This window comes from Podarcis vaucheri (assembly GCF_965113315.1).
Source record: "Podarcis vaucheri genome assembly, chromosome: 7".
Lineage (NCBI taxonomy): Eukaryota > Metazoa > Chordata > Lepidosauria > Squamata > Lacertidae > Podarcis > Podarcis vaucheri.
The window spans coordinates 99030701-99057865 of record NC_138765.1 but is presented as its reverse complement, the minus strand read 5'-3'; the positions used below and the strand labels follow the sequence as shown (position 1 = coordinate 99057865).

The 27165-nt window shown below is 45.6% G+C and overlaps 2 protein-coding genes across 2 annotated transcripts in view; one reads left to right on the top strand and one right to left on the bottom strand.

The window, feature by feature from the left end:
- Nucleotides 1-20783, top strand: part of LOC309537622 (uncharacterized protein) — a gene marked incomplete at its 3' end in the record, with an annotated part of 45140 nt that extends 24357 nt beyond the window's left edge. The window contains exons 4-5 of the mRNA XM_082232512.1: nt 19517-19758; nt 20724-20783. Coding sequence (XP_082088638.1) covers nt 19517-19758; nt 20724-20783 — 302 coding nt within the window. The remainder of the gene's footprint in view (nt 1-19516; nt 19759-20723) is intronic.
- Nucleotides 20784-22764: 1981 nt separating this feature from the next.
- On the bottom strand, nt 22765-25746 carry LOC309537542 (solute carrier family 23 member 2-like). Its single transcript, XM_082232430.1, has 2 exons — nt 25294-25746; nt 22765-23960 (listed from the first exon to the last, which is right to left on the bottom strand). The coding sequence occupies exons 1-2, from the start codon at nt 25340-25342 to the stop codon at nt 23719-23721; spliced, it is 291 nt and encodes a 96-aa protein (XP_082088556.1). The 5' UTR covers nt 25343-25746; the 3' UTR covers nt 22765-23718.
- Between the last annotated feature and the right edge of the window lie 1419 nt (nt 25747-27165).

Sequence of the window (27165 nt, the reverse complement as noted above, 5' to 3'; positions counted from 1 at the left end):
TAATCATGCTGGCCACATGACCCAGACAGCTGTCTGTGGACAAACGCTGGCTCTCTTGGTCTGAAAGTGAGATGAGTGCCACAACCCCATGGTCACCTTTGACTGGACTTAACTGTCCAGGGGTCCTTTACCTTTACCTCTCTACTTTTTTTTACTCACAACCTTCTCCTGACATTAGGAAATGTCTCTTTAACATTTAGCTGCAATCAGCTTACCGTATTTTTCGCTCTATAACACGCAGATTTTTTCTCCTAAAAAGGAAGGGGAAATGTCTGTGCGTGTTATGCAGCGAATGTGTGGTCCCTGGAGCCGAAAAATGAGGCAAAAATCAAACCGCGCTTCAGGGAGAAGGGAGCTCCGTGAGAGAGGAAACTGTTGCTTTCCTGCATTCTGCCTCAGGGTCTTACTGCCCACCCGCTTCTGTTTCGTTGCTGTGTTTGCTCAAACGGAACAAAGAGCAGGGGAAGCCCCTCCCCTCCAGGCAAGAAGAGAGGAAAAGCAGAGCGTCCTTTGTTCTATCCTCTCCCTGCTCCGGAGGGAACAATGTTTGTGAAGGGAAGAGAGATTACAGGTTCGGCTTAAAATTCTGATTTGACTTCCTGCTTTTTGTTTTTGGAGACACACAGCATTCAAATATGCTTTCTTCCATTTAAAAGGATGAAATCCTTAAACAGTGGCTGGCTTGTGTGGGTGGGTGGGGGGAAACTTTTGCCTTCCTTTCCTCACGTTATAGCCCTCTAGTGCATTCTTAGCCTTCTGTGTTTTTCCTTCCCTCCCCACTTAAAATGTGGTTACAAAGCATGGATCCACATGGATCCTCAGGATCTTTGCATTGGGTCACCCCAAATTCACCATCAGAGCACATAGCATGTCCATGGCTACAGCCTGTCCCCCCCCAAAAAAAAAATCACGCACCCACTGTTGCCTGGGGCTGCAATGGTGCAAAAACGTGGTTGCAAAGCATGGATCCACATGGATCCTCAGGATCTTTGCATTGGGTCAGCCAAAATTCACCATCAGAGCACATAGCATGTCCATGGCTACAGCCTGTCCCCCCCCAAAAAAAATCACGCACCCACTGTTGCCTGGGGCTGCAATGGTGCAAAAACGTGGTTAAAAAGTATGGGTCCACATGGATCCTCAGGATCTTTGCATTGGGTCAGCCAAAATTCACCATCAGAGCACATAGCATGTCCATGGCTACAGCCTGCCCCCCCAAAAAAAATCACGCACCCACTGTTGCCTGGGGCTGCAATGGTGCAAAAACGTGGTTAAAAAGCATGGGTCCACATGGATCCTCAGGATCTTTGCATTGGGTCAGCCAAAATTCACCATCAGAGCACATAGCATGTCCATGGCTACAGCCTGTCCCCCCCAAAAAAAATCACGCACCCACTGTTGCCTGGGGCTGCAATGGTGCAAAAACGTGGTTAAAAAGTATGGGTCCACATGGATCCTCAGGATCTTTGCATTGGGTCAGCCAAAATTCACCATCAGAGCACATAGCATGTCCATGGCTACAGCCTGCCCCCCCCAAAAAATCACGCACCCACTGTTGCCTGGGGCTGCAATGGTGCAAAAACGTGGTTACAAAGCATGGATCCACATGGATCCTCAGGATCTTTGCATTGGGTCAGCCAAAATTCACCATCAGAGCACATAGCATGTCCATGGCTACAGCCTGCCCCCCCCCAAAAAAAAAATCACGCACCCACTGTTGCCTGGGGCTGCAATGGTGCAAAAACGTGGTTACAAAGCATGGATCCACAGGGATTCTCAGGATTTTTGCATTGGGTCACCCCAAATTCACCATCAGATCACATGTCTGTGGCCACAGCATGAAGCACAAAAATGATACGTCCACTGTTTCATTCAGAATATTTTTTCCCTTGTTTTCCTCCTCTAAAAACGATGTGCGTGTTATGGTCAGGTGCGTGTTATAGAGCGAAAAATACGGTACTTGCAAATTTTACAAACTGGTCATAGTCCTGCCTTCTGGAGGAGCAAAGGACAGTTCTCATTTACATGCTGTGTGACAGCCCTTTAGACGTTTGAACATCCTTATCATGTCTTCCTTTATATTGTCTTCTGTAGGCAGCGTTTCCTCCTATTGGCTAGCTAAAATTAGTTTGCACTCCCCCTCCTCCCCACCAATTCCTAAAGAGGCCATTTACTTTACTTTTATTACCACTCTTAAAAAATCCCTTTTATCATGAGCACAGCATGTGAACCTCGCTGATATACTGTGAATTCATATCTCATCTCTTCTAAGGAAACAGATATTTCTCAAGGGTGACTAAAAAGATGACAAAAAATATATGTGAGAAAATTCACAGTACTGAAAAGATGCCACTGAGGGCAGGCATTGTCACAACTCAGACAATCAAAGTTCATTTATGGGGGAAAGGATTATCAAAAACAAAACACACACACACACACACACACACACGTACGTACATATATATTCAACTCTCCTCCCTCAGCCACTCATTAATAATGTGAGAGTTTTCTTGCTTCTTCAACTTAGCTTTTATCATTCTTATTTTGGAGTTTCAAAAGCACGCAAGGCTCGGGGGCAAACTGGTATGAAAAATCATGATTTCCGTGTTTTGTTCTTGTGGAATGTTTGGCCTTCTAATATATTGGCAGAAATGTGCCTAATGATTCTCCAGCCACTGTGTAATGTATTAGTGTAATGTGTTAGTAAGATGTCCCACCACATCTTGGCTCAAAGTGAAATCACTGTGTGAGGTTTTCTTTTTGACATAATGATCTGAGGAGATTTGAAGGAAGAGAGAGCTATTTCAGCCAATGCCAATACATTTCACTGACTATGGCTGCCACTAGCACAAAATCCAGATAACATTTCTCCCCAGGAAACAAAAAATGAGGGACATTCAGTAAGTCTTATGTCAACCTAAAAGAGCATCCAGGTTGTGTGATATGGGAATAGGGTTGCAAGTTGGTGTTAATTTCCATCCTGATGTGAATTGGTTAAAGAAAGGTCTTTCTCCTTTGCATTCCACATAGCAAACCATGATTTGATTTGTTGTTGCTCTTGTGTGTGTTTTTCAATGGCATATCTTTATGTAGTTAATTTTTGTTGTGTTTTTATTTTGCATTAGCTCTAGAGGCAGGTATGCCTCCACATTTCAGGAGCTCTAGGGTGGTGGACAGCAGTGCTACCCTATTCACTCAAATCTAAGGAGCCATCAAATCTAATGTGCACCTCGGTTTTCAGAACTTTGAAACCAAAAGAAAATATTTGTTGGCAAATGTAAATGTGCCATCAAATCTAATGCACACCTTAATTTTTGCAACGTAATTTGGCCAAAAAAGGTGAGCACGAGTAAATACAGTATTTTTATAGAAAAACAGTTGCTGGAACTCACCATTCATGCCTCCATTGTTTTCTTATGATGGCAATGGCGCCCACCTGAGAGGTGCCGGTACTGAGTTTCAGTGAGTTCTGGCTGAAAAAATGCCCTGGTGGAAGGAAGCCTGAGGTTCAGGCAGGAACAAGGAGCTAACTTCATGAACTGGCGTGGCGAGAAAGGAGCTGAAAGCCTCTGCAGGCTGGGAATTTATCCTTGCCCTGGCCCCGGGGCCAAGCAGCACTGTTGGTCATATGGCCCCATGCCCAGGGGAACACCCTCTGATTCCTGCCACCATTGGCCAATATGACAGCAGGAGGACGATATGGCTGAAATAGGCTGGTTCACAAAGGAGGCCCAAGGCCTGCCCACAATGCCACCTGCCTGAGAAAGGGCAAATGGATTTACTCCCAGGTAAGAAAGTATAGGATTGCAGCCTAGAATATTAAGTTTTGTTAATAAAGCCACCAGGTTATTTGTGGCTGCCATAGACTATTAAGGCTTTCCCTCCAGAATATCAATGAGGGTATTTGTAGAAGGACAGCTTCAATGTTCTTATCTGCTTCATTCATTATTTACTTATTAAACTTAGATTCCAACCTTCTCTTCAGGTTTGCCGCTCTGTAATCCTTATGACACAAGTCTCAAGAGCAGAGGCTCTGAGGAGAACTTTGTTGGAGATAACCCATACCTATTGTTATTTATCAATTTATATACTAGTTCATGCCAAATTAGACTTCTAAATAGTCTTCAAGGTATACAAACCAGTTACAAAAACATTAAAATATAAACATCCACAATCAAAATAGACAACCCATTAAAACGACACAGCAATTAAAATCTGTATGTATAAATAAATGCTTGTTGACTGCTGAGTTATAAATAACTCCTGCCACCCTCCAAGGGCTGAAACCTCTTCTCTTACCCTGAAAATAGACTTTTATTTTTTTAGCAAGTAGAAAGCATCCACATTTCATTCTCAGTGTGCTGGGCAGGTCACAAATGTACATCAAGACTGAATACCTGCCATGGCTAGTGGTCTGGAGGAACGTTGGTAGGTGAACCGAGAAGCAGTCAGTCAAGTGAGCAGGTGGACAAGCAAGGGCAGTCCAAGAATAGCTCAGTTTACACTAGAGTTGCTCACATAAAGCAGCCATAGTCAGCAGTCTTAGATGACCACATGGAATCATATTGGTAGCTTGTTTTCACTTGACCACTGCTCAGGTAATAGCTGCAATATCTCCCATGGGTCTTCTGCAGAGATGGTTCTGATGCATAGCAGAGAACAGGTTTGAACCATCTCCTTTTCTTTTAAAGGTAGGTTTGTAGTTGAAGGATTTCATTGCCCATGGGTCACAACAACACAGAAGGGATTTTGTTTTGTCTGCATCTTTAAGTGAGCTGAGTTACACGCCCTGGACTAATTTGCAGCTCAGAATGTAGGTGCCCTTTGTTTTTCCACATTTGAATTTGGTCCTCAAATTTTTCAAAATACAGAGTGAGTTTGGGGTATAAAATGTGTATAAAAAAGCACATTTTAAGACAAAACGTATATACAAATAAAGCAAAGGACTCAGCTACATTTGTCAAAAAAACAGCGCTTTGAATGGATTATGAACATGCAACACCAGTTGGCGGTGGTATTCTATGCAATTTTCCATAGGATTTTTCTTTTCTTTTGTTATAACAATTCAATTTCTGACTTATTTATAGTGTGTTTTTCCCACTGTGCATAGATCCACCCTTTAATGCTTTTTAAAATGACAGGTTGATGCAGAAATTGGATGGGACAAATTCACAATGAGCACATGGCAAACTTAAACAGACTGGAAAGAGATTAATCTGCCCATCTTTCGTCAAACCACCTTTGGTGCCTTGACAATTGCATCTACCTAGACACTTGCCAGGTGGGAGTCATAGAATGACAATGCCAGGCCAGTATTAATTCACCTGCTTGTTTAGACATATATAATCTAAGAGTGTACTTTGAAAAACAAAAACAAAAGCTCTGGAAAGACTTAAGGGGCTATGAGAGCTACGGGGGGGGGGGACACGACACCTATTATAGGGCCCCAATTAAAGGGATGGTGTGGGATGTGTTGCTATGATGAGAGAGTTGTTCACATCACAATAATCTTTGGAGAAGATAGGGTGGGAACACTAACAAGGAAACTGAAAGATGTGAAAATAAACTACTTCACTGCATGCTGCTGGCAAAGATTAGTATATGAGTCAGGTAAGGTATGTTATAATATCCAGCACTTGAAATCTTCTCAAATGCTTTGAAAACATCACCTACGTGTCACTGTTACCTAGATGAAGTGTAGGCTCTTCTTCCTGTTTTACTCATGGTGAACTGGAAAGCAGCTGAAAGGGTGATAGAAAGTAGGCAAATATTTTGTGCTCCCCCTTGCAACACATCTACTGCATGCGTGTTGCATGTCAAGGCCCAGTTGCATAATAAAACACATGGACACCAGTGCTTTTGGTTAATGGGATAATTAAGGCCACAACTTTATTGGTTACAGATTGTGAATGGTATTGGCTTAGGCACTGGTATTGACCCAACTATATCTGACTCCTGCCTGCCATGCAGTAAGGGTCAACCACCAGTAGGAGGAGCCCTGTTGGTGTACAACTAAGAGCTCCCCCAGGGTTCCCGATGGGGTCATGGCATGGCCCTAGCCCATACCCGGGCTTCGGACAAGATCCACACCCCCCCCCCGATCCCTTTCACGTAAATATTTTGCGCTCATTCACTGTATCTGTGTTCTCACTGCATTGCCACCTTCCTTGTTCCTCTCATCTCTGCCCACCCTGCTATCTTGCTACTCAGCCTCTCCTGCACCATCACCCTTTCCGAAGGGCCAGTCCTGCCCCACCTGAGGCAAGGTGAGGCGACCACCTCAGATGACAGGATCCACAGGAGCTGCAGATCCAGCCTCCAAGGAATTCATTGCCTGCTTCTGCTGCCACCACAGTTGCAGCAAGCTCCTCATATTTGGTAGAGGTAGTTGGGGAATTGCCTTCCTTCAGTATCTCATTTTCCCCCAATCTTAAATTTAATTCTCCACAATCATTTGTGATTTACTCTTTTTTTTTTACAGTACTTGTGACAATACATCATCATTTTAGTTCAAATTCCTCCTACTGTACACCTTTTTTCAAAGCAATTTCCTGTGAAGTAATGCATTTTTGTGTCCTATTTTTACCACTTTGTATGTTTTTCTGCACACTGTACACTAGTATATGTATTTTTTTGTACACATTACTGGGCTAGAGAACAGTTGGAGAATTGTGTTTTGGTTTGCATATTATTTCAGAAAGTGCAAATGAGGTTGAGTCACCTTTAAATGTGAATTGAATGTGAATTTCTTCTCCATTGCTAATGGTAGCCCACCAGGCACTTCCAAAGTAGGCTTACTGGCTAGGGGAGAAACAAGCTTAATTCCCCTCAGCCAGTGCCACCTGCATTCATAGATGGGTACAGTTCTATAGCCTATTCTCTTATCTCTACTGCTGGGGGTGTTCCCTAACAGCATGAGCAAATATGCATGTATCATGTTCTCACCACTAGAGATTTAAGAAGGGGTTTGTGTGTGTGTGTGTGTGTGTGTGTGTGTGTGTGTGTGTGTTTTTCTCCCCTGCTCCTGCCCGTATTCATCGCATGCAGTACTGTTTCCATTCCGCTGCAGTTTGACTTCTGCCACAAACTATGTTATTCCTTGCACTGCCCACCGTGGCAAAATTATGTCAAGTTAATGGTGTGAATTACATAAGTTGCATTATTCCACCCCATTCATTTCAGTACAATGCAAAGGGGGGGGGGGATGCAATCAATTATATGCCATTTGCAGACTGAAAGTAACAACATCAGCAAATACAACTTTTATTTGCTGGATTGATTTCCATTCTGGACATGGGACAAATAAGTAAGTATTGGCAATTTCCACTCATGTTTCTGGTTTCATGAGAATTCTCTGGCATCCCTACTCACCACTAGGATTTACAGAATTTGGAGACATCAGGACACACTCAACAGCCCAAGGTAGAACCTTCTTTCCATTTTTAGCTATCCTACCTTGCCTAAGACCACAGTTTTCAGCCTTCCATGGTTTCACATATACACACAGAGGGTTGCAAACAGACAGAAATGTTTCATGTTTACCTGGGCAATTTATAGTTTGGATGCTCAAGATTCATGCCACAGAAACAGGACTGGTTTTTTTAAACCTCTAAAATTCATTGTCTAATTGGATGTTCACAGCATTCAGGACGGGAAGATCATTTACAACCTGACAATCCTTTAAGGGAAGTTGAGATTTCCACTTTAACCTTTACAACATTGTTATGATTTATGCATTGCTGCATCTTGCTAAAGGTTAAAAGCAGAGCACAATCATACACAGCACCATGGGAATATTCTACATTTTGTGATGTCACTCCCCTTTCTTTTCAACCAAATTAGGTTTTTTTATGGGGGGGGGGAATGTTTGCAAGTAAATAGTATGGAGTTCAGTGAGACTCACTTCCAGGTAATAGATTTAATTATATATTCAAGATTCCCAACATATTTCCACCAAATGGAAATGCCCACCATGTTAACATCATCCCCAACCTCACACCCATCTTTCAAGTCTCCCCCACTATTATAGTGACACTATACAAATTAAAATGAAAGTCATTGCTTCTTCATTTTAAACATTTCCCAAGGCATTTGTAGTTTCTTGCATGATGAGAACGCTCTTTTCATTAAAATGTGCATGTTTTCTTACAGTAACATGTTTTTCTTGTTAAGTGCTAATAGGTGGCATTTGGCATCCCACAATATGTGTATTGTGCCCAAGGAATTTAAATGTTCAGCTGTTACGAAGGCAGCTAAAAATGTTCTCTTGCAGTCTTGGGCAGGTGTGGGAAACTTTTGGTGCAGTTGAACTAAAGCTCCCATCATTGCTTACCATCGACATTTCTTTTTGGGACTGTTGGTAGTTGTAGTTCAGCAACTTCTGGAGCAGGGTATTTGAGGTTTGCAAAAGTACACTCATGTACACACAGAAAAAGCTTTAGGGGGAATAAGGCTGCAAATCAGTCTAGTGAGGACTGACCATGCTGTGTGAGTCCCTTTGGTTTTAGCCAGTGTGGGGTAGTGGTTAAGAGTGGTAGACTCGTAATCTGGGGAACCGGGTTCGCGTCTCCGCTCCTCCCCATGCAGCTGCTGGGTGACCTTGGGCCAGTCACACTTCTCTGAAGCCTCTCAGCCCCACTCACCCCACAGAGTGTTTGTTGTGGGGGAGGAAGGGAAAGGAGAATGTGAGCCGCTTTGAGACTCCTGAAGGGGAGTGGTAAGGCGGGATATCTTCTTCTTCTCCTCCTCCTCCCCCTCCTCCTCCTCCTCCTCTTCTTCTTCTTTCTCTCTGTATGAAATGGGAAGCCAGGCAAGAGGGGTAGTTAAATTGGAATCCTTAACAGGAAACATCGCATGCTACAACATTTCATTGTCGATCCTAGTTGTCATACTTGAATTGGTAGAGGACAATCTTATCCTTACGACAATTATATGGACTGTTCCCTGCCATGAGTCAAGCTTTGGCCTCTCGTGCTACTAAATGATCTCCCAGCTTCTTATTTTTTGCTTTCCCTTTGAAGAAACGCTACCAACTCCTGGAGTCATTCTCCCCCCCCCCCCCCCGGACGTGCGAGAGCCCATGTGTAGTGGAGTAAATCAAAGCACAAGGTAAGTCCTCCAAGTAAGTTAAAAAGAATAAGGAAAAGCAATGTTCTTCTATGGTACAGTGAGCAAGCAGCCTCCATGTACAGCCCAGACATCTCTCAGACCATGTCTGGTTCTGATGGGGTGGTCAGAGCTCCCACTGCTTTTCTCAAGGAGTGTGTTATTACAGAAACACCGACTTTGGTTGAGCCCAGTGTCTCAGAGATCTCCATATAATGGTTTTGTGCATAGAAAATACACATCTTGATGTGGCTCCTGCAGCAGGAGGGGCCATTATCCTGTTGTAGCGCTTCAACATTGTCCTTCATACCCTGGCAATCCCCTGAGTGACAAACGTTTGCTGAGTTTAGAAGAGACTCGCTTAGGTCGCATGAAGGGTCAAGAGAAGAAGGGAAACTGCAGCGAATGTCTTTCTCAATCCACAGCACATTCGTTCTTAGATTTGAATGGTCTCCGGGAGAGTCCTTTTTATAAAAGCAAGTCACTCTTTCAGCACCAATTTATGCAGCAGGGCTGGAATTCAAAACCAGACTTTCACATAGACACCAGGGCTTTTTCAGCTGTTTCTGACCACAACCTCTTATTTCCAGTAGCGTAATGGCAAATTCAGACATGCAATGTTCCCTCACGAGAGGCACAATTATGACCCTTCACAGCCAACCCCCCTTCTAAGATTATAAAACCATCTAGGGTTATACAATAATATTTTAATTCTGGGGTAGTTATAATTAAAGATGCATTGCAATGATCAGTGCAGGTTTCCATAGATCTACTTCTTTTTGTGCATACGCATGGACAAATGATTTTGAGTGTTCCAGTGTTTTGTTCCACAGTGACTTAAGTTGAAGTTATTCTCAGTGGGATATATATATATATATATAGCCAATTTCATGCTTACGGGGCTGTAGGCCACTAATGATAGGGACCCAGCTTTGACCCTGCTATAGAAATAGTAATTTGACTTCAGCCCCCCCCCCATAAACACAAATTAAATCTCTATTTAATAATTATTATATTATAATAATCGTATTATTTATACCCTGGCCATCTGGCTGGTTTTCCCCAGCCACTCTGGGCGGCTTACAGCATATATAGGTAAAGGTAAAGGGAACCCTGACCGTTCGGTCCAGTCATGGATGGCTCTGGGGTTGCAGTGCTCATCTCGCTTTACTGGCCGAGGGAGCCGGCATACAGCTTCCGGGTCATGTGGCCAGCAGGACTAAGCTGCTTCTGACGAGCCAGAGCAGTGCACAGAAACACCGTTTACCTTCCCGCTGGAGTGGTACCTATTTATCTACTTGCACTTTGTCGTGCTTTCAAACTGCTAGGTGGGCAGAAGCAGGGACCGAGCAACGGGAGCTCACCCCGTCATGGGGATTTGAACTGCCGACCTTCTGATCGGCAAGCCCTAGGCTCTGTGCTTTAACCCACAGTGCCACCTGCATCCCTCATACAGCTTATATAAACACATAATAAAATATCAAGCATTAAAACGTCACGGTACAGGGCAGCCTTCAGATGTCTTCAAAAAGTTGCGTAGTTTTTTCTGTCTCCTTGACATCTGAAGGGAGGGCGTTCCACAGTGTGGGTGCCACTACCGAGAAGGCCCTCTGCCTAGTTCCCTGTAACTTTCCTTCTCGCAGTGAGAGAACCAGCAGAAGCCTTTAAAGCAGGGGTCGGCAAGGCTTACCTTGCCTGGGCCGGTTCACTGCCACGGACCCCCTCTGTGGGCCGGATCGCAGGGGCACATGACCACGCGCCCCTGCGATTTTGGGTGCGTGCGTCTGTGCAGACGTGATTTCCAGCACCGTAAAAGCAAGTCCCCGCACCACACTGCGCCGGTTTAGTGCAGTGCACGGGGACTCGCCAAGCAGGCAGCTCGGTTCGAGAGCAGCTTGTGGGCCAGGAAAATGTCCTCCATGGGCTGTTTGTGGCCCATGGACCTTAGATTGCCGACCACTGCTTTAAAGGCACTTCAGTTGTTTGTCCACTACTTTTGGCTTCATTTTCATCCTGCCAAAATACGCATTTCCCCCAAATGAGAATGCACCTTGTTTATTATTTGAAACTGAAGATTGGGCCAGAAAATTCTTGATTGCAAGCATCATTCAGTTATTAGCTATTAGTAATTCTACAATGACTGGGGTGCAATTGCTTCTGATGATTTCTCCAACAGCGAAAAGAAAGAAATTAAGTGTATTGTAGTCTTTAGCGGATCAGCCCCTTTCTGAGTTGATTCCATACCTTAATAGATACTTACCTTGTATTATAAATTACCCTGGAGTTAAGCAAACAGATTCACTCCACGTTAAAACATGGTGAAGCTTTCTGCCTGCTGTTTCTCGTGCACCTGGAAAAGCCAGCAAGGCACTTCAGATTTGATTGGCATTATCCAGCTCTAAAAGAGCAGCAGCTTGCCTTCCCTTTAGGTATGGCTTGTTTTAGCCATGATTCTTCTCCTATTTAAGCACATATTTAGTGATTAAAATACCAATTTTAAAAAGAATTTTCATGTGGATATTTTTTTTTAGGTGTCTTAATGCAGAAACAGGATGGAACAAACATAGCTACCCCGGATCTAGGTGTAGAAAAAATAAAAATTAAAAACAGGCCTCCAATGGCTGGTGTTACCGGGGGGGGGGGGAGTAGGATATTTAACCCTTTGGTGGCAGTTCTGAATGTACTGTCTCTATAGTCGAATGGCTGTCATTCACACTTGTGGAGAAATTATGCATTTGAGGACATTTGCCCCCCCCCCCGCCCACCACCACCCATGCACTTATGCTCAGTACTTTAACTGAAACAGCTAAATTGTGCCCCCTCCCACAAGTGCGCCACGAGGATAGCAGCACATTACACAGAACCCCCAGTAGACAAACATGAGGCAAAGGGGAGGAGAATGCAATTATGATCTGAAAGAGAAAGACAGAATTTGATTAGCCTGAGTTATAAATAGCAATTTAAAACCACAGGGTAAGATCAATTCCGTTAAGTGGCAATTTCTCTGTATTATGTTTATTTTCCCTCTATTCATCATCAAATGTCTTCCAGTTTTAGTACTTTTAAAGAAAAAGGAGGGGCCATTGTTCTTTGATTTGTAAAGAGCTCATTACTTTCGGCTACAAACAGTGTGGTTTTCTAAAAGGAAGGCTAAATTATGAGCATGGGGAAATTCCTCGCTATAACCTGTGCAAGTAACAGCAGTCCTATAAATTAATCTAGCCAAGACTATAAGCAGGGGTCACCAATGTGGCATGCAACTGTGCCCACCAGTGCCTCCTATAAAAAAATTCTATAAAGAGCACCTCAGATGGTTTGTGGTATATGAATGTACACCAGGGGGGCAGGCATGGTCAGTGCAGCTCCTCTCCACAGCCACACTGATTGAATATACAGTGGTACTTTAGTTCTCAAACTTAATCCATTCTGGAAGTCTGTTCCAAAACCAAAGCGTTCCAAAACCAAGGTGTGCTTTCCCTTAGAAAGTAATGCAAAATGGATTAATCCGTTCCAGACCTATAAAAACAACCCCTAAAACAGCAATTTAACATGAATTTTACTATCTAATGAGACCATTTATCCATAAAATGAAAGCAATATTTAATGTGCTGTACTATAAAATAAAGAAGACAGTATTGTAGATGATGAAACTAAAAATTAAATTTTGACTGATGATAGTCATTGTTTGGAGGGGAGGCTTTTATCCATTTCCACAGCCACACAACCAGTCAGTCAGTCAATCAATCAATCAATCAATCAATCAATCAGTAGCTGAACTGGGTTCCACACAATCACAAAAACAAATTAACCAGAAAAGCCTCAAAAACAAAAACGCAAAACAAAAAGCAAAAACAAAAGCACCAAACTTACTCTGTTCCAGAAGTCCATTTGACTTCTGAAATATTCAAAAACCAAGGCGCAACTTCTGATTGCTGCAGGCGCCCTGCAAACAATAGCCAGCAACCACATCAGACGCTCGGCTTCCGAAAAACGTTTGAAAACTTCCGGGTTTTCGGCATTTGGGAACCAAAGTACCACTGTATGTAAATCTGAAGAGAACTAGGTAGAATCATAACAGGCGAAATTGTTATTTCCATAGAACTGAAATGATAAGTCTCTTACACTTCTATTATAATGCAAGGAGAGCTGTGTTGGATCAGGTCCAAAACCCATATAGTTCAGCATCTTGTTCTCCCAATGGGGAAAAACTGCAGGCAGGACCTCATATCCTCCAACATTTCTCTGATGAAAACAGGGACATCCTAAGGGAAAGCAGGACATTTTGTGATCAAATCACAACAATGAAGGATAATCATAGCTATAGAAATTGGGGGGGGGGGGCCACACAGAAATAGAGCATTTTTATTATTATTTAATGAGGCTTTTGACACACTCCCCACTTCTCGGAGTTTCTTGTTTGGCTGTGTATCCACCACTTTAATTTGTAATGGCTTTAATTAGTCATTATTGATGTTGTTAATTACCTTGCAGCTCCTTAATGGACAGAAAGGTGGGCTACAAATATTCTAAATAAATAAAGAGGCGCAGGGTTGACAATGTGAGAATAATGACTTGCCCGAGGCTGCTTATGCAAGAGATGAGATTTGAACTACTAAAGCACACCCCTACTTTTGAGGGGAATTGTGTAGCGTCAGCCTTTCAGATCAAGCGGCAGCTTGGAAGAGGGGTCACAACTACCACCCACCACAACTTGTGTGTCTACTGCTAAGGCCAAAGGTAAAGGACCCCTGGATGATTAGGTAAGTCCAGTCCAAGGTGACTATGGGGTTGCAGCACTCAGCTCGCTCTCAGGCCGAGGGAGCCGCCGTTTGTCCGCAGACAGCTTTCCAGGTCATGTCGCCAGCAGGACTAAACTGCTTCTGGCACAAGGGGACACCATGATGGAAACCAGAGTGCACAGAAATGCCGTTTACCTTCCTGCTGCAGCAGTACCTATTTATCTACTTGCACTGGTGTGCTTTCAAACTGCTAGCTTAACGCTGAGATCTAAACCACTGAGCTTCTTGGGCTTGCCAACCGGAAGGTCGGTGGCATAAATCCGAGAGATGGGGTGAGCTCCCATTGCTCTGTCCGAGCTCCTGCCAACCTAGCTATTTGATCTCCCAACAACCCTCACATATATCAAACATGTATCCACAGTGCCTCTGTGCCCGCCAGATTTTGTTAAACTACAATTCCCATCAGCCACAGCCAAATTGCTTAATCATCAGGGATGAAGGGAGTTGCAGTTCCACAGCATCTAGAGAGCACCATGTTGGTTATCCCTGCTCTAATAGACAAGTAGGGGGAGAGAGAATTCATGAGAATAGGGCTTTCTTCTTGTTTTTCATAATCAAAGCATATTCCTGGCTGAAATAGGGCTATTGATTACAATCAGTACATATTCTCATTACAAATTGAATTGATCCTTTCCCTTTATAGATCCAGCTGTGCAAAACGCACACCCACACCCTGATACAGTGGTACTTCTGGTTGCAAACGGGATCCGTTCTGGAGGCCTGTTCGTAACATGAGCAGAATGCAACCCACATCTGCATGGTTGTGTGTGCGTGGGTCACAAATCGCCGCTTCTGCACATGCATGTGACGTCATTTTGCGTGTCTGTGCATGCACGAGCGACGAAACCCAGAAGTAACCCTTTCTGGTACTTTCTGGTTGCTGCGGGACACAGCCTGAAAATGTTCAACCTGAAGCAAACATAGCATGAGTAATGACTGTATTTTACCACTGAAAAGCCTGTAAGGCAATCCTCACCCTTTAGAAGGACTCGAATCAATGACTTCAAGTTACAAGCAAAGAGATTCCAACTAAACATCAGGAAGAACTTTCTTTTTTTTTTTTTATAAAATTTTTATTTGGTTTTCACATTTTATATAGACAAAGACAAAAACACAAAAAACATAAAAACAAACAAACAGAAAAGTAAAACAACAAACATATATAGTTTCCAGAAAAAAAACTTATTTTCTAACCCTGGTCATTGACCTCCCCCCACCCCCTCCCTTGCATCCCTATTCCCAAATTTGTATCAGCAAATTGGCATTTCCTTATCCATCTTAATATTAGTCCTTTATATATATATAAAAGCAAAATTCAATTTATTCTAAGTTGGACCTCAGTTCCCTTCCAACGATTTCCCAATTTGTCTTAAATAATAATCTTATTGGCTAAATCCCATAGTCTTAAGTGTTGTTGAAACTAGATTCTTCCCTCCCTCCCTTCCCCGGTTTGTGTCCCTTCCAAAAACATGTCCAAAATAACAATTATTAGCCCGGATTCCTTATGTCCGAGGCTCTCAAATCTCTTTCAGTCCCTCTCTGCCGGTCTAGTTGGCAATCCTTTATGTCGGTCTTCATTTCTCGAAAGAGTTCTTTCACAGTCAGTCCAAAATCTCTTCCCATATTTGCAAGCAACTGCTGAGGAATTTCCACAAGACATGAATTTTGAACATAATCAAAGTCAGAGTCTATGTGGAGGCCCCAATTATATTTCTTTGTTTTAAGTTCCTTGATTTCATAAATTCCCAGGGCCTCCACTTTCATCTTCTGGATCTTTCGTAGATTTGTGGTAGGTTCAGTCCAATAGTCTCCTTGTTTATATTCCACAGATGTCAGCTTCTGGACAATATTTTCCCATTTCAGTTCTTCTCTTTCTTGTTTTGTCTTCTCCTCTTCTTTGGTTATCATTTCCAGCTCAGCTGTGGATTCTTTCTCAGCCAGGTTCTCATTACATTGAACAGAACTACTTGTTTCAGGATTCAAGGTCATCAATTGTTCACTCATAGCCGTAGTCTGTTCCTGTAAGATTCCAACCAAATAAAACATCCTTTCGATTTCTCCCAGTATCTTTCCATCCACAGCCATTGTAATTCCACCGATTTCCCCCTAGAGGGAATCTGGTTACTTAGTGTTCTTTTCTCCAACAGTCCTCTATCTTATTATTGATTCTTTGTTTCCAACAATTTTAGTTCAATTGTAACTCCTTTTAATCCAGAGGGGTCTTAAGTAACAATTTTTCTACTATTAACAGTCCGTTTGACAGCTTTGACAGCTGTCAAACTCTGTTCTTCTTATACCAGCTCCACAGTAGGACACTCCCGGGCCCGGGAGGGGGGTTGCTTACAACAGAAATGTACCCCTTCCAACACTCCTCTCTCCTGCTCAAAAAGAAATTCCTTTTCCGAATCTTGGAAGTTACTGTCTTTTTAAACTCACCCTTTACAGGGTAGGCACTCCAGCTTAGTTCTTTTATCGTTGCTCTGGATCGTCTGCAAGGGGGGGGGGTGCGGACTTCCTTTTAACACATCCCCCGATCGTCTCAAATTCAATAGGTAAAATTCTTAGAATCCAAATTCAATTAACTCACGGGTTCTTTTTCTCAGCCGAATTTCAAGGAAGGAAGTCAGCGCTCTCCGGTCATGGCTCGCGGCTTCGCTCAGCAGAGGTAGCGATGGACTCTCGGTGCCACGCCACCCCCCGTATCCCCTCCGCAGCCTTTAAAAAGGCTCTTTGCGAATCAGGGGGGGCGCTTAAGGCACCCACCGAGTCTTCAGTCCGCAGGCTTCGTGCCTGCGGTTTTAAGGGTCCCCGTGTCGCCGGCACGGCAAAGACCCATCCCCCGCTGAGCCGATTCCCTCCGGAGCTCGGAGGGAATCCGCCATTCCCAGATCGCGCCAACCCCGGAAGTAAACATCAGGAAGAACTTTCTGATGGTAAGAGCTGTTTGACAGCGGAGTAGACTCCATCAGGAACTTGTGGGCTCTCTTTCCTTGGAAGTTTTCAAGCCGAGGTTGGATGGTCATCTTTCATGGATGCTTTAGTTGAGATCCCAGCATTGCAGGGCACTGGACCCTTGAAAATCCTTTGATTTCAGTCGATCCGCTCTGAGTACAACTTACTATGATACAAGTCTACATGTGGAAGGGAAAGAAAACAATATAATAGCATTGTTTTCTGCACCATAGAAAACAAGAAGGCGAGGTCAGGTGTGAAGTACTGATAAAAAGCTAAATGATGGTAAGAGAGGAGCACCTTAAGCTATTTTGTATTTTTCAAAAAGCTTGGACAGTGTTTTCAGGGTGAAGGCATGCCTTTTTATCTCCCACTCTCTCAAGAGAGGAGGAACTCAAGTAGGGGTGGAGAAGAATTTCATTGCGTGGCAAGTCCCCTCCCCCATGTGAAATAAAGACACTAGACACGGTATTTAAGGTTCATGGGCATGAAAAGGCCACAACTTTATTGATTACAGAATTGAAAGGTATTGGCCTTAGGCATTGGCTCCTAACGACTACCCGGCGTGGGGACCGGGAAGGGTTGTCCACAAGCCGTGGGAGTCCCGTTGAAGTACGCCAACGAGGATCCCAGCGGGTGTCACCGCTCTGGGGCGTGCCGGAGGCCCTAGCACCAACAGCATCGAAGCCACTTACACTATACCAGGCACTGTGCCCCAACAGCATAAAAGCCACTTAATTATTCCCAACACTCAGCACTTTAGCACCAACAGCATCGAAGCCACTTACTTCCAAATACTAAAGCCACTTAATTATTTCAGCACTCAGCCCTTTAGCACCAACAGCATCGAAGCCACTTACTTCCAAATACTAAAGCACACAGCACTTTTTGCCCCCTAGCCGAATGAAAACCAAGCAATCCAAGAATCAACTCCCAATGCCTTCATACTTACTGCCTAAATCACTGCACCACTATACCCAGAAAAGGAAGGTTCCTAATCAGTATAACTATGAAACCGCATACGTAAAGGTTCTGATTGAACTGTGTGCAAACCTTGCTTGCTCAATTGCTGCTTGCAAAGCTGCTACCTCCGCTTTTTTCAAAGAATACTCTGCTTGTATTCAGAATATGTTCCTAACGCCACACCTAAAATGGCCGCCCGTGCCTCCACAAGTGTCCCTTCCCAAGATGGCGACCGTGATCACTTCCCCTTCCCTCAACAAAGATGGCCGCTCGCACTACCACCACGTGTGCCCACAAAGATGGCGTCTGTTCTCTGCCCTTAACAAAAATGGAAGCCTCAGCTTCAAAACCCACACTTAGTGGAGGCTGGGGTTAGAACGGGGGGGGGGGGGGCGCGCGGCGGACCTGGCGCTAAGAGGGAGAAAAGCAGGAGAACAGCTAAGTGAGGCAGCCCGCCGTTAAAGCCCAAACAGAATAGGCAACTGCAGGGGGAGAGCCAGGAAACCCGAGAGCACAGCAGGGAAGACCAGAAAACAAGCAGCTGGCGAGTAGGGGGGGGGGCGGAAGGGGCTGCTCCGTGTCCTTGACCCCTCCTGCTCTCCGCCTCCACACGAAGAGAGGTGCCCCGCGTGGCCTGCTCGCCGGCGGGGCAGCCGCGGCCTGGTCCTCCACGCGCAGGCAGGAGCCGCCGCCGGTGCCTCCCCACCTTCTTTCTGCCCCAGTGGGGACCGTGGACCGCGGTCTCCTGAGGGACGGAGCTCTGCAGCCCGAGGGAGGCAGCAGGGGCGGCTCCAAAACAGCGGCGGGAAGGGGCCAAGAGGGCGGTCCTTCAATAGGCTAGACCACGCCTCCCCGGCCCGCTGATTGGCACCCGCCCGGGGATTCCCTACTCTCGCGGGGGGGCGGGGGGGCAAAGGCTAACCCCCACGTGAGGATGTGGGAGGATTTCTGCCCGCAACCCCCTCTCCTCTGAAATCGGAAAGGGCTTTCCACCTGCAGTTTCAAGTGAATTGACCTCCTTTGTGGCTTAGAACACAATTATCTGTCAGATCTTGTACTTTAAGTTCAGAAAGTGTAGCAAAATGCATTTTAAAAATGCATATTCTAGCATAAATTCTTGTTATGAGTTTGGGGGTTAGGCTGTATGATGCCTGAATCTCTTCTGCTCCCCTGCAAGGGATAAAATCTAATGGATGATTGCATGGACATGTGTTTTGAAGCCACAGGTGTGCAACTACAGAGACTGTTTTGGGACTGGGGTGTGAGTTTGGAACCTCTGATCCGCAAACAGAGGAGAGGCCAAAGAGAAATCAAAGGGCTCCAGAAACACTGAACCTGCGATTTGAGCCTCACGGTAACTGCTGACGGAAAAAGGTAAAAGGCGGATCTACACGGATCCTCGTGAATTCATATGATTTTTTCATTCAAATTAAATAAAACCACCATGATACTGTAGACCATGTCTTACTCTGTAGAAAGCATCAAAAAAATCACGCATCCACTGTTTTGGGGGGGCGCAGGGGCGCAAAAACATGGTTAAAAAACACGGATCCTCATGGATCCTCATGATTTTTCCACTAGATCAGCCCAAAGTCACCATCAGATCAAAGATCATGGCCATGGGCACAGCATCCACCACTAAAATCACGGGAGGGGGGGTGCGCGTGCGTCTTTGTTGCGCCCCCTCCCTCCACCAGGCGAGGTCCGGCTGCAACTTACCGGGAGCGCCCCTCCCCGGCCCCGATCCCGCGGCTGGGCGTCCTCGCAGGCAGCAGACGACGGCGGCCGCGGCCCGGATCCCCTCCTCGCAGCTGCCGGGGAGGAGTCCCCGCCCCCGCCGGCCGGGCGGCCTCTCTCTCGGGCGCCCCCTCCCCGCCGCCGCCCAGCCAATCGCCGGCTCATTGGAGGCTCCTCCCGCTGCTGGGGGGCTGGGGGGGGGGTGAGCCCGGCCAGACAATGCTATCGAGCGGAGCCTTGCCCGCCCCTCGCTGGGCTGGAGGGGTGCTAGGGGTCCCGGCCTCTGGGGGTCCCTCCAGGCTTGGCAGGGTTTTGCTAGCCTCGGACCTCCAAAAACCTGCTGCCCCCTTTGGAGCAAGAGAAGCCAGGGCAGCCCAATGGACCGTCACGTTGGTTAGGGACCCCCAGGGGTCTTCTAGTCCAGCCCTCCCTGCGTTGCAGCTCCAGAATCCCCGAGCAAGGACTTATCTCGCCAGAGTGGTGCATGCTCTAGTTATCTCTCGCTTGGACTACTGCAATGCGCTCTACGTGGGGCTACCTTTGAAGGTGAGCAGGAACTTTTAGAAGACATCTGAAGGCAGCCCTGTTTAGGGAAGATTTTAATGTTTAATAGGTTATTGTATTCTAGTGTTTTGTTGGAAGCCGCCCAGAATGGCTGGGGAAGCCCAGGCAGATCGGCGGGGTATAAATAATAAATTATCACCATCATCTGCTTTGAAAACCCACAACGAAGGAGAGTCCGCCACATGGGGGGGGGGCTTGCATGATCCTTGGGGTCCCTTCCAGACTCTCCGATTTTGTGATTCCGAGAAAGTCCATCCCAATGTTCAACAGAAAATTTTGCCTCATGTTGAGTCATAATTTCCTTTCTTGCCATTGGAATCCAATGGCCATTTGTCCTTTGAGAAGACTGAGAGGGCCCGAACCAATGGGTTCCAGTGCGAAGAAAGGAGATTTCCACTAAAGATTAGGAAAACCTTTCCGACACTAAGAGGCATTCAACAGTGGAGGAGACTCCTTTCACTGGAAGTTTCTAAACAGACCTTGGATGGTGACCTGTCAGGGATTCTTTAGCTGTGGTTCCTGAATTGCAGGGGGTTGGAGGACCCTGAGTCACAACTCTACAATTCTGATTGCCTCCTTTGTTACCTGCCCTCCTGTGCCCAGGTGACTGTGGAGGAGCGCAGTTGCTCCGTGGATGATCCACGGATTCACAACTTTAATTAAAAGAGGAGTGGGTTAACAAAACATCAGCCAGATCTATGAACCTGGGGGAATCCGATGCTGGACACAGACAGTGTAGGGGGGGGGGCTCTACTGTGCTGGTGGGGGGGGAGGAGTCCCACACCTGGGGAGCCACAAGGAAAATGCTGCTTTTCATAATCACAGCAGGAGCTACAGATGTTGGCACAGCCTCTCCCACTAATGGACTTAAACATGCAAAACATCCTCTCCTATTGTTCTTTAGTGAACCCTTTTAAAATTACTGCTAGTCTTCCACAGAATGAACTTCAGGAAACCCAAGTTAGAAAAACAAGGTTTCCCAAGGTTATCCACCAATAAAAGAGGTGCGTTGACATTAATTCTGCACACCTTTGAAGCTCCTGCATGGTGCCTCTGAGCTGAAATAATTCACAGTATTCACAATCATTCATGTATGAGCTGATTGCCTTCCATATCAAGTATCTAATTGCAAGGAAGTAAAACCCTCTGTTTTATTTTCCTCCACAAAGGGCTGTTTTTCTTATTGCCATTAGTTTGGCCTTCTTTTCTACGGTGTCACATTAAACATTCATTAGAACTCAATTTGTGCAAGTCACATCCAGTATTGTTGCCCAAAATATTAGCAAAAGAGCCAAATATTTCCTCTGGGAATAGCTAAGTTATTGTGGCTCTTGAAAACGGATCCTAAGCATTCACACCCACCTACCCACCCCCGCTAATTACTGCATAAGTTGGGGCCTTGGTGGCAAAGAAGTGAAACGACTAACAGGAATGGAGGAGAAACTGTTAAGTCAGTTGTATTTATAAATTGTGAACTATTTCTAGAGAGCCAGCTCGCTCAGGAGACAGCCCTGAGAGGGAACCTGGTAATATTTCACACACGGCATGTGCCTGGACTAACAACAGGTTTGTTTTTTTGTGGGGAGCGGGGCTACCTCCCACTTGGAATGAGAAAGCCAAATGGAAGAGAACATTATCAGACAGGCTTTGTTTCAGAAAAAGCTATTCGAGGCCTGTTTCAGCATCCTGCAAACATATCACTCTTGAAATACTAGTTTTTACTTTATTGTCCTTTCAAATAGAACCAGGGCTGACCCAACTCATTAGGCATTGCAGGAAACTACTTGGGACAGAGACGTGGGGGCTGTGCCCCCCTAGATATTTTCAGACTGCACCTTTCATCATCCCTGGTATGACTGGTGGGGGGGGGGGGACAGGCTGGGACTATGGGAACCAGGCAGTAATTCATTCATCCCTTAATTTGACTAGATCAGCAACCCCAAGATTATTTTTTTTGGGGGGGGGTAAAGCAAGTGGTAGCAAGTTACTCTGGAAAACCCTTAATCCAGGGGTCATCTTGTCCAGCTCCCTGCAGTGCAGGAACCACAGCTAAAGAATATCTGGCAGTCACCACCTCATCAGGGCAGGGACCTGCCCTCTTGAACCCTGTAAAACATCACACACACACACTGGTGGTGCTCTATAAAGAATAGCATTTGGCACTGTATATATTCAAAAATAGTGGTACAAGAGCAAGGTGAGCTACTGTTTTACTCTGCAAGGCATTCAATATAGGATGAAGAAGCTGGTTCAATTTTTGGATTAATTTTTTTCTGGAGGCTTGCAGGGACGACAACCTCTGACTTTGTGTTTAATTATTTTGCTACACATTTTGTTCCACACTTAATAAGCTTAAGGCTAGTGGCATCTTCATTCTGTAGGGGCCCCTGGTTGAAGTCCTAAGTGCATGGACTGCAAGAATCAATTGCATTAATCAAATTGATATGCACCATGCTGGGGGAAAACTGAAGTTAAAAAGCTCCAGGTTATTACTCAGAAGGGGACCGAAGGGTTACAGAGAGGCAAACCCAGTTTCCGGCTTTTCCTGATGTAGCTCTCCAAAGTACTGCAGTCTACAGTACCTGTAAGGAGGAGAACCTGTATAAATAATAAATTATTATTACTATATTAGTAGAAGAAAAAAATCAAGAGACTGAATGGCACCCACCGTGGGCCCCCGATACCCGTTAAACCACCCAGTGGACAGTGATGCACACACGGTCTCTCTTCTTTTAAAAGCAGGTCCCATGTTAAGCTCAGAAAGGGAGGAAAACACAAAGGCAACATTAACTGAAGGCTGTTTCTGGGAGAGGCAGAACTGCATGAAGCAGGTCAGTACAAATCCAGAGACAACTAGATAATTCCGTTCTCCATTGAGAAGTCGTGAATTTGGCTGCTTAATAAATATCACTTTTAAAAGACTGGCCTGAAGGGATGCAAGACCGTGAGCTGCTTAGGCAATCTGTCAGGTTCAGGGATGTGCAATTTGACGGCAGCCAGAGGCAAAGCCCCAGTCAACCCTGTCCACAAAAGGTGCTCAGCTAGGACTCGTCAAGCACCCCAGAGCCATGTCACTTTCTTAGGAACAGAAGCGTGTGCAAAGGCACCACTTGTCGGTACATCCAATACACAATGCTGGGAAGCTTTGAAAGCACTGTCTAGTATGGAACACTTTGGTATAATTTGCCAGAATAATCCCAACGAATGACTGGGGGCTTATGAGAGTTAAATAAAAAAATGGAATGTATCAGCTACAAAATGGGAAAGACACAGCCTGCTTAAGCGCCGTGTTTACAATATTTACCCATTTTGGATCTGGATTAAACGTTGAACAGTAGTTGCCCCGCCAAAATCAGCAAAAGCAATTCTAACAGTACTTCTTAAAAACAAAACAAAAAGCACAACGTAATTATAGAGAGACGTTATAGATAGCTGTCACTGTCCACAATAGGAAAGCTATTTCTTTTAATCTGTTTCGGCTCTGGTTCCAGAATTCAAAATGCAGAAATACAAAAAACATAGAACAAAACAAGGTCAGCAAGGAACTGCAGAGGTGTCTGTCACTGCAGCTGGTGGACAGGGGCTGCAGCAGCAGGGGCTATACAGTGGCCTCCTCCGAGTCCTCCTCCTCCTCTGTGCTCTGGCAGCCACTGTTTTGCCTGAAGCCTTTCCATGTGTAGCCCATGAAGGTGGGGCTGATGGGTAAAAAGCGGAAGCATTTGTACTTCCTCACAAATTCCATGCCAAAAGGCAAGTCATAAGTTTCCATGCCATCGATGGATTTGCTGCCTTTGCACACTCCTTTCTTCCATTTCTGGATTCCTCTTTCTTCGGGGCTTCCTGGGTATCAAAAGGATAGGGAGAGAGCTGCATCAAGAGCTGAACATTGGAGACATAAGCCCCTCTCTAATAACACTGGGATTCATGGACACCCAATGAAACTGCATGCTGCAAGAAAGTCCTCCTTCATGCAACGCAGAGTTAAACTATGGAACTTGTTCCCACAGGTAAAGGTAAAGGACCCCTGGACGGTCAAGTCCAGTCAAAGGCAACTATGGGGTTGCGGCGCTCATCTTGCTTTCAGGCCGAGGGAGCCGGCGTTTGTCCACAGACAGCTGTCTGGGCTGTGAGTAACCGCTTCTGGCACAACGGGACACCATGATGAAAGCCAGAGCGCATGGAAATGTCGTTTACCTTCCCATCACAGTGGTAACTATTTATCTACTTGCACTGGTGTGCTTTCGAACTGCTAGGTTGGCAGGAGCAGGGACAGAGCAACGGGAGCTCACTACCGTTGTGTGGATTCGAACCCCCGACCTTCCAATCAGCGAGCCCAAGAGGCTCAGGGGTTTAGACCACAGAGCCGCCTGCGTCTCTCCTGCAGGAGACAGATATGGCCACCAACCTAGATGGCTTTAAAAGAGTAGACTAATTGATGGAGGAGAGGGTCATCAGTGACTGATAGCCCTGATGGCAGTGCTCTTCCTCTCCCGTTGGAGGAACCAATGCTCCCCTGTTGCTAGAAACCAAAGGAGAGAAGGGTGCTTTTGTGCTCAGAGCCTGCTTGTGGGCTCCCCATGCAGTGGTGGCCAGATTTGATGAAGTGAAGGACCGTGAGGGCCGACCTAAGGGCCGACCAAAGTTGTTGAACTTTTCTTAGGGTTGAAGTGGTTGAGGGTTTTTTAGGATTTTATGCCAGGGAATAAAGTGCCACAGGGGCCGGGTTAAACCAATTAGGCCCCCGAAATGGACTTTGGACAGGCCTGCATCAGGGCACCTGGTTGGCCCCTGTGAGAACAGGGTGCTGGCCTAGAGGGGCCATTGGCCGGATCCAGCAGATGCTCTTCTGATGTGCTTCTAAGCCCCTTTCACAGGAAAGCTGGCCCCACTCCATCGGCCTGAGCACTGAGTGGGATACCCGGAAAGTGATACTTGTGCAGTTGTGCACAGGGGCTCCAGCTGCCTCAGGGCAGTAGAAGGGGACCTACAAACCCACGAGCCACACAGAAATGAATGAGGATTCCCCAGGAGCACACAATTTGCACTGTTGGATTGTGTTCTGTGTCAACCTGTGGCTGTGCTGCCTATTTTCAGCCTCAAGCAGCACCCGTGTCTTCAACTGGAAGGCAGGGGAGGGAAACAGTGGGGAAAGGCAGCCTGTTGCACTACTCACCTGGAATGGTGTTGTCTAAAATAAATGCTACACAACCCCCAACGAACATGGCTGTAGTGAGAAGAACATTTAACACTTGATCAATGCTGGCTATTCCTACAAGAACAGAAAGGGGAGGGAGAGACTTAGAGCAAAATCTGAAGAGCCGCCATATTCATACACACAATTTCAGGAGCCAAAGTCACACTGTCCACACAGCACAAACACCTGGCGATGTGGATTGCTTAGCAATGCTCATATATTTATATTTATCATCATCATCCTCATCATACCGGGGACTCAAGGAAACTTGCACAAATTAAAATGACTCAGATAAAATACAAAAAGCTAAAAACATATAAAAGACAATCATTTAAAAGTAATTAAGCAATAATAGAACTAAAACAATATATATTGCTATTCCACCCACCCTGTCCCTCACATGGACACAATGGACAGCACTACTCAAAAGTCAGTTGGGAGGCAATTTCCCCTCCTACTAGGAAAGGGCTATAGTTCATTGGTAGAGCACAGGCCTTGGATGAAGACAGGTCTAGGTCCAGAATCAGGTAGCAAGTAGCAGTCGGGTCTCTGCCTGGCATCTTGGAAAACTGCTGCCAGTTAAGAGTAGGCAGTACTGGGCTGGATGGACCAATGGCCTGACTGAGTGTAAGCTGGGTTCATGGAACTGCAAGGGACCTCAAAAAGAAATCTAGTCCCACCTACTGCAGTAAATTTACTACTAGAGCCTCTGCTTGATCACCACCTCTTACACTGTCAAAGAAGCATGCATCATCATTAGTTCTTCCAAGTCTAAATCATCTTTGATTTGAACCTGTTGTTTCAATCCTTTGGAACAAGAGAAAAAGAATCTGCTCCTTTTCCTATATGATAGTCTCTTCTCCTGGCTAAACATACCTAACAGACTCCCAGCTCTTAACTTGTTCGCCCTTGCCATCAGTGGTGGTCCCAAGTTTATGGAACACCCTCCCTAGTGAGGTGCTTCTGCTCCCACTATTAACTTTCAGGAAGAATTTGGTGGGGGCGGAGACCCCCAAGTCGGGGAGCGGAGGGTCCTCCTTTGTCCTCTCTGCCAAGCCAGGGAGGGGCCAGTTTGCAGGAGTGAAGAAAGACAGTCAGGCTACCCTAAAAACCCTAAACCCCTTTGTGAATCCTCCCCCCCCCCAGCCAGGCCTCCAAGCCTCGCCTCAGGCTCTCTCAAACTGCACACTCTCAAAGCTTTTTTCCCCTTCTAAGGCTAAAAGCATTAGCTAAGCATATTGCTCTTGCTGTAACAAAAAGACTGAAGCGAAGGTGCAGAACAGAGTCCTTTGCTTCTCACAGCCTTTTTCTTTCTAAGGCCAGTGGCCTTGTTAAAACCAGACGGCAGCTTTCTTACAGGAGAATGAAACATATCTGAAGACTCTGAAACCCCCCTTTGGTTTCTCACCCCCTTTTCCTGGGAAGAGTCCAAAAAGAGTCCCAAGACAGGAACTTTCTGTTCATGCTCAGGAGACATGGGGCAGAACTTTTCGTGAGGAGGAGAAAGGGGAGGGAACTGGAAGGGGAATATATGCTCTGTGCAAATGGCTGTTGATACGGAACGGGGGGGGGCAATGTCTTCTTCACTACAATATATTTGCTCAATTTCTCTAGGACTCCATCACCCCTCCCCTGTCCTCCATAATCTCTCAAGTAATACTGTCAAAATCCTGTTACAATGTATCCACTCTGTTTCTGCTTTTCCTCTCTAGTACAGAGTGGCTTAGAAATCACTGAAATCTTCAAAAATTGATATAAAATCAGCCGTGGTTCTGATCTGCTCGTTCTCGGTGCCATTCAACTCAGTTCCCCTTGGACTCCATGATGCTGTCCCTACTTCCATAATCCCCA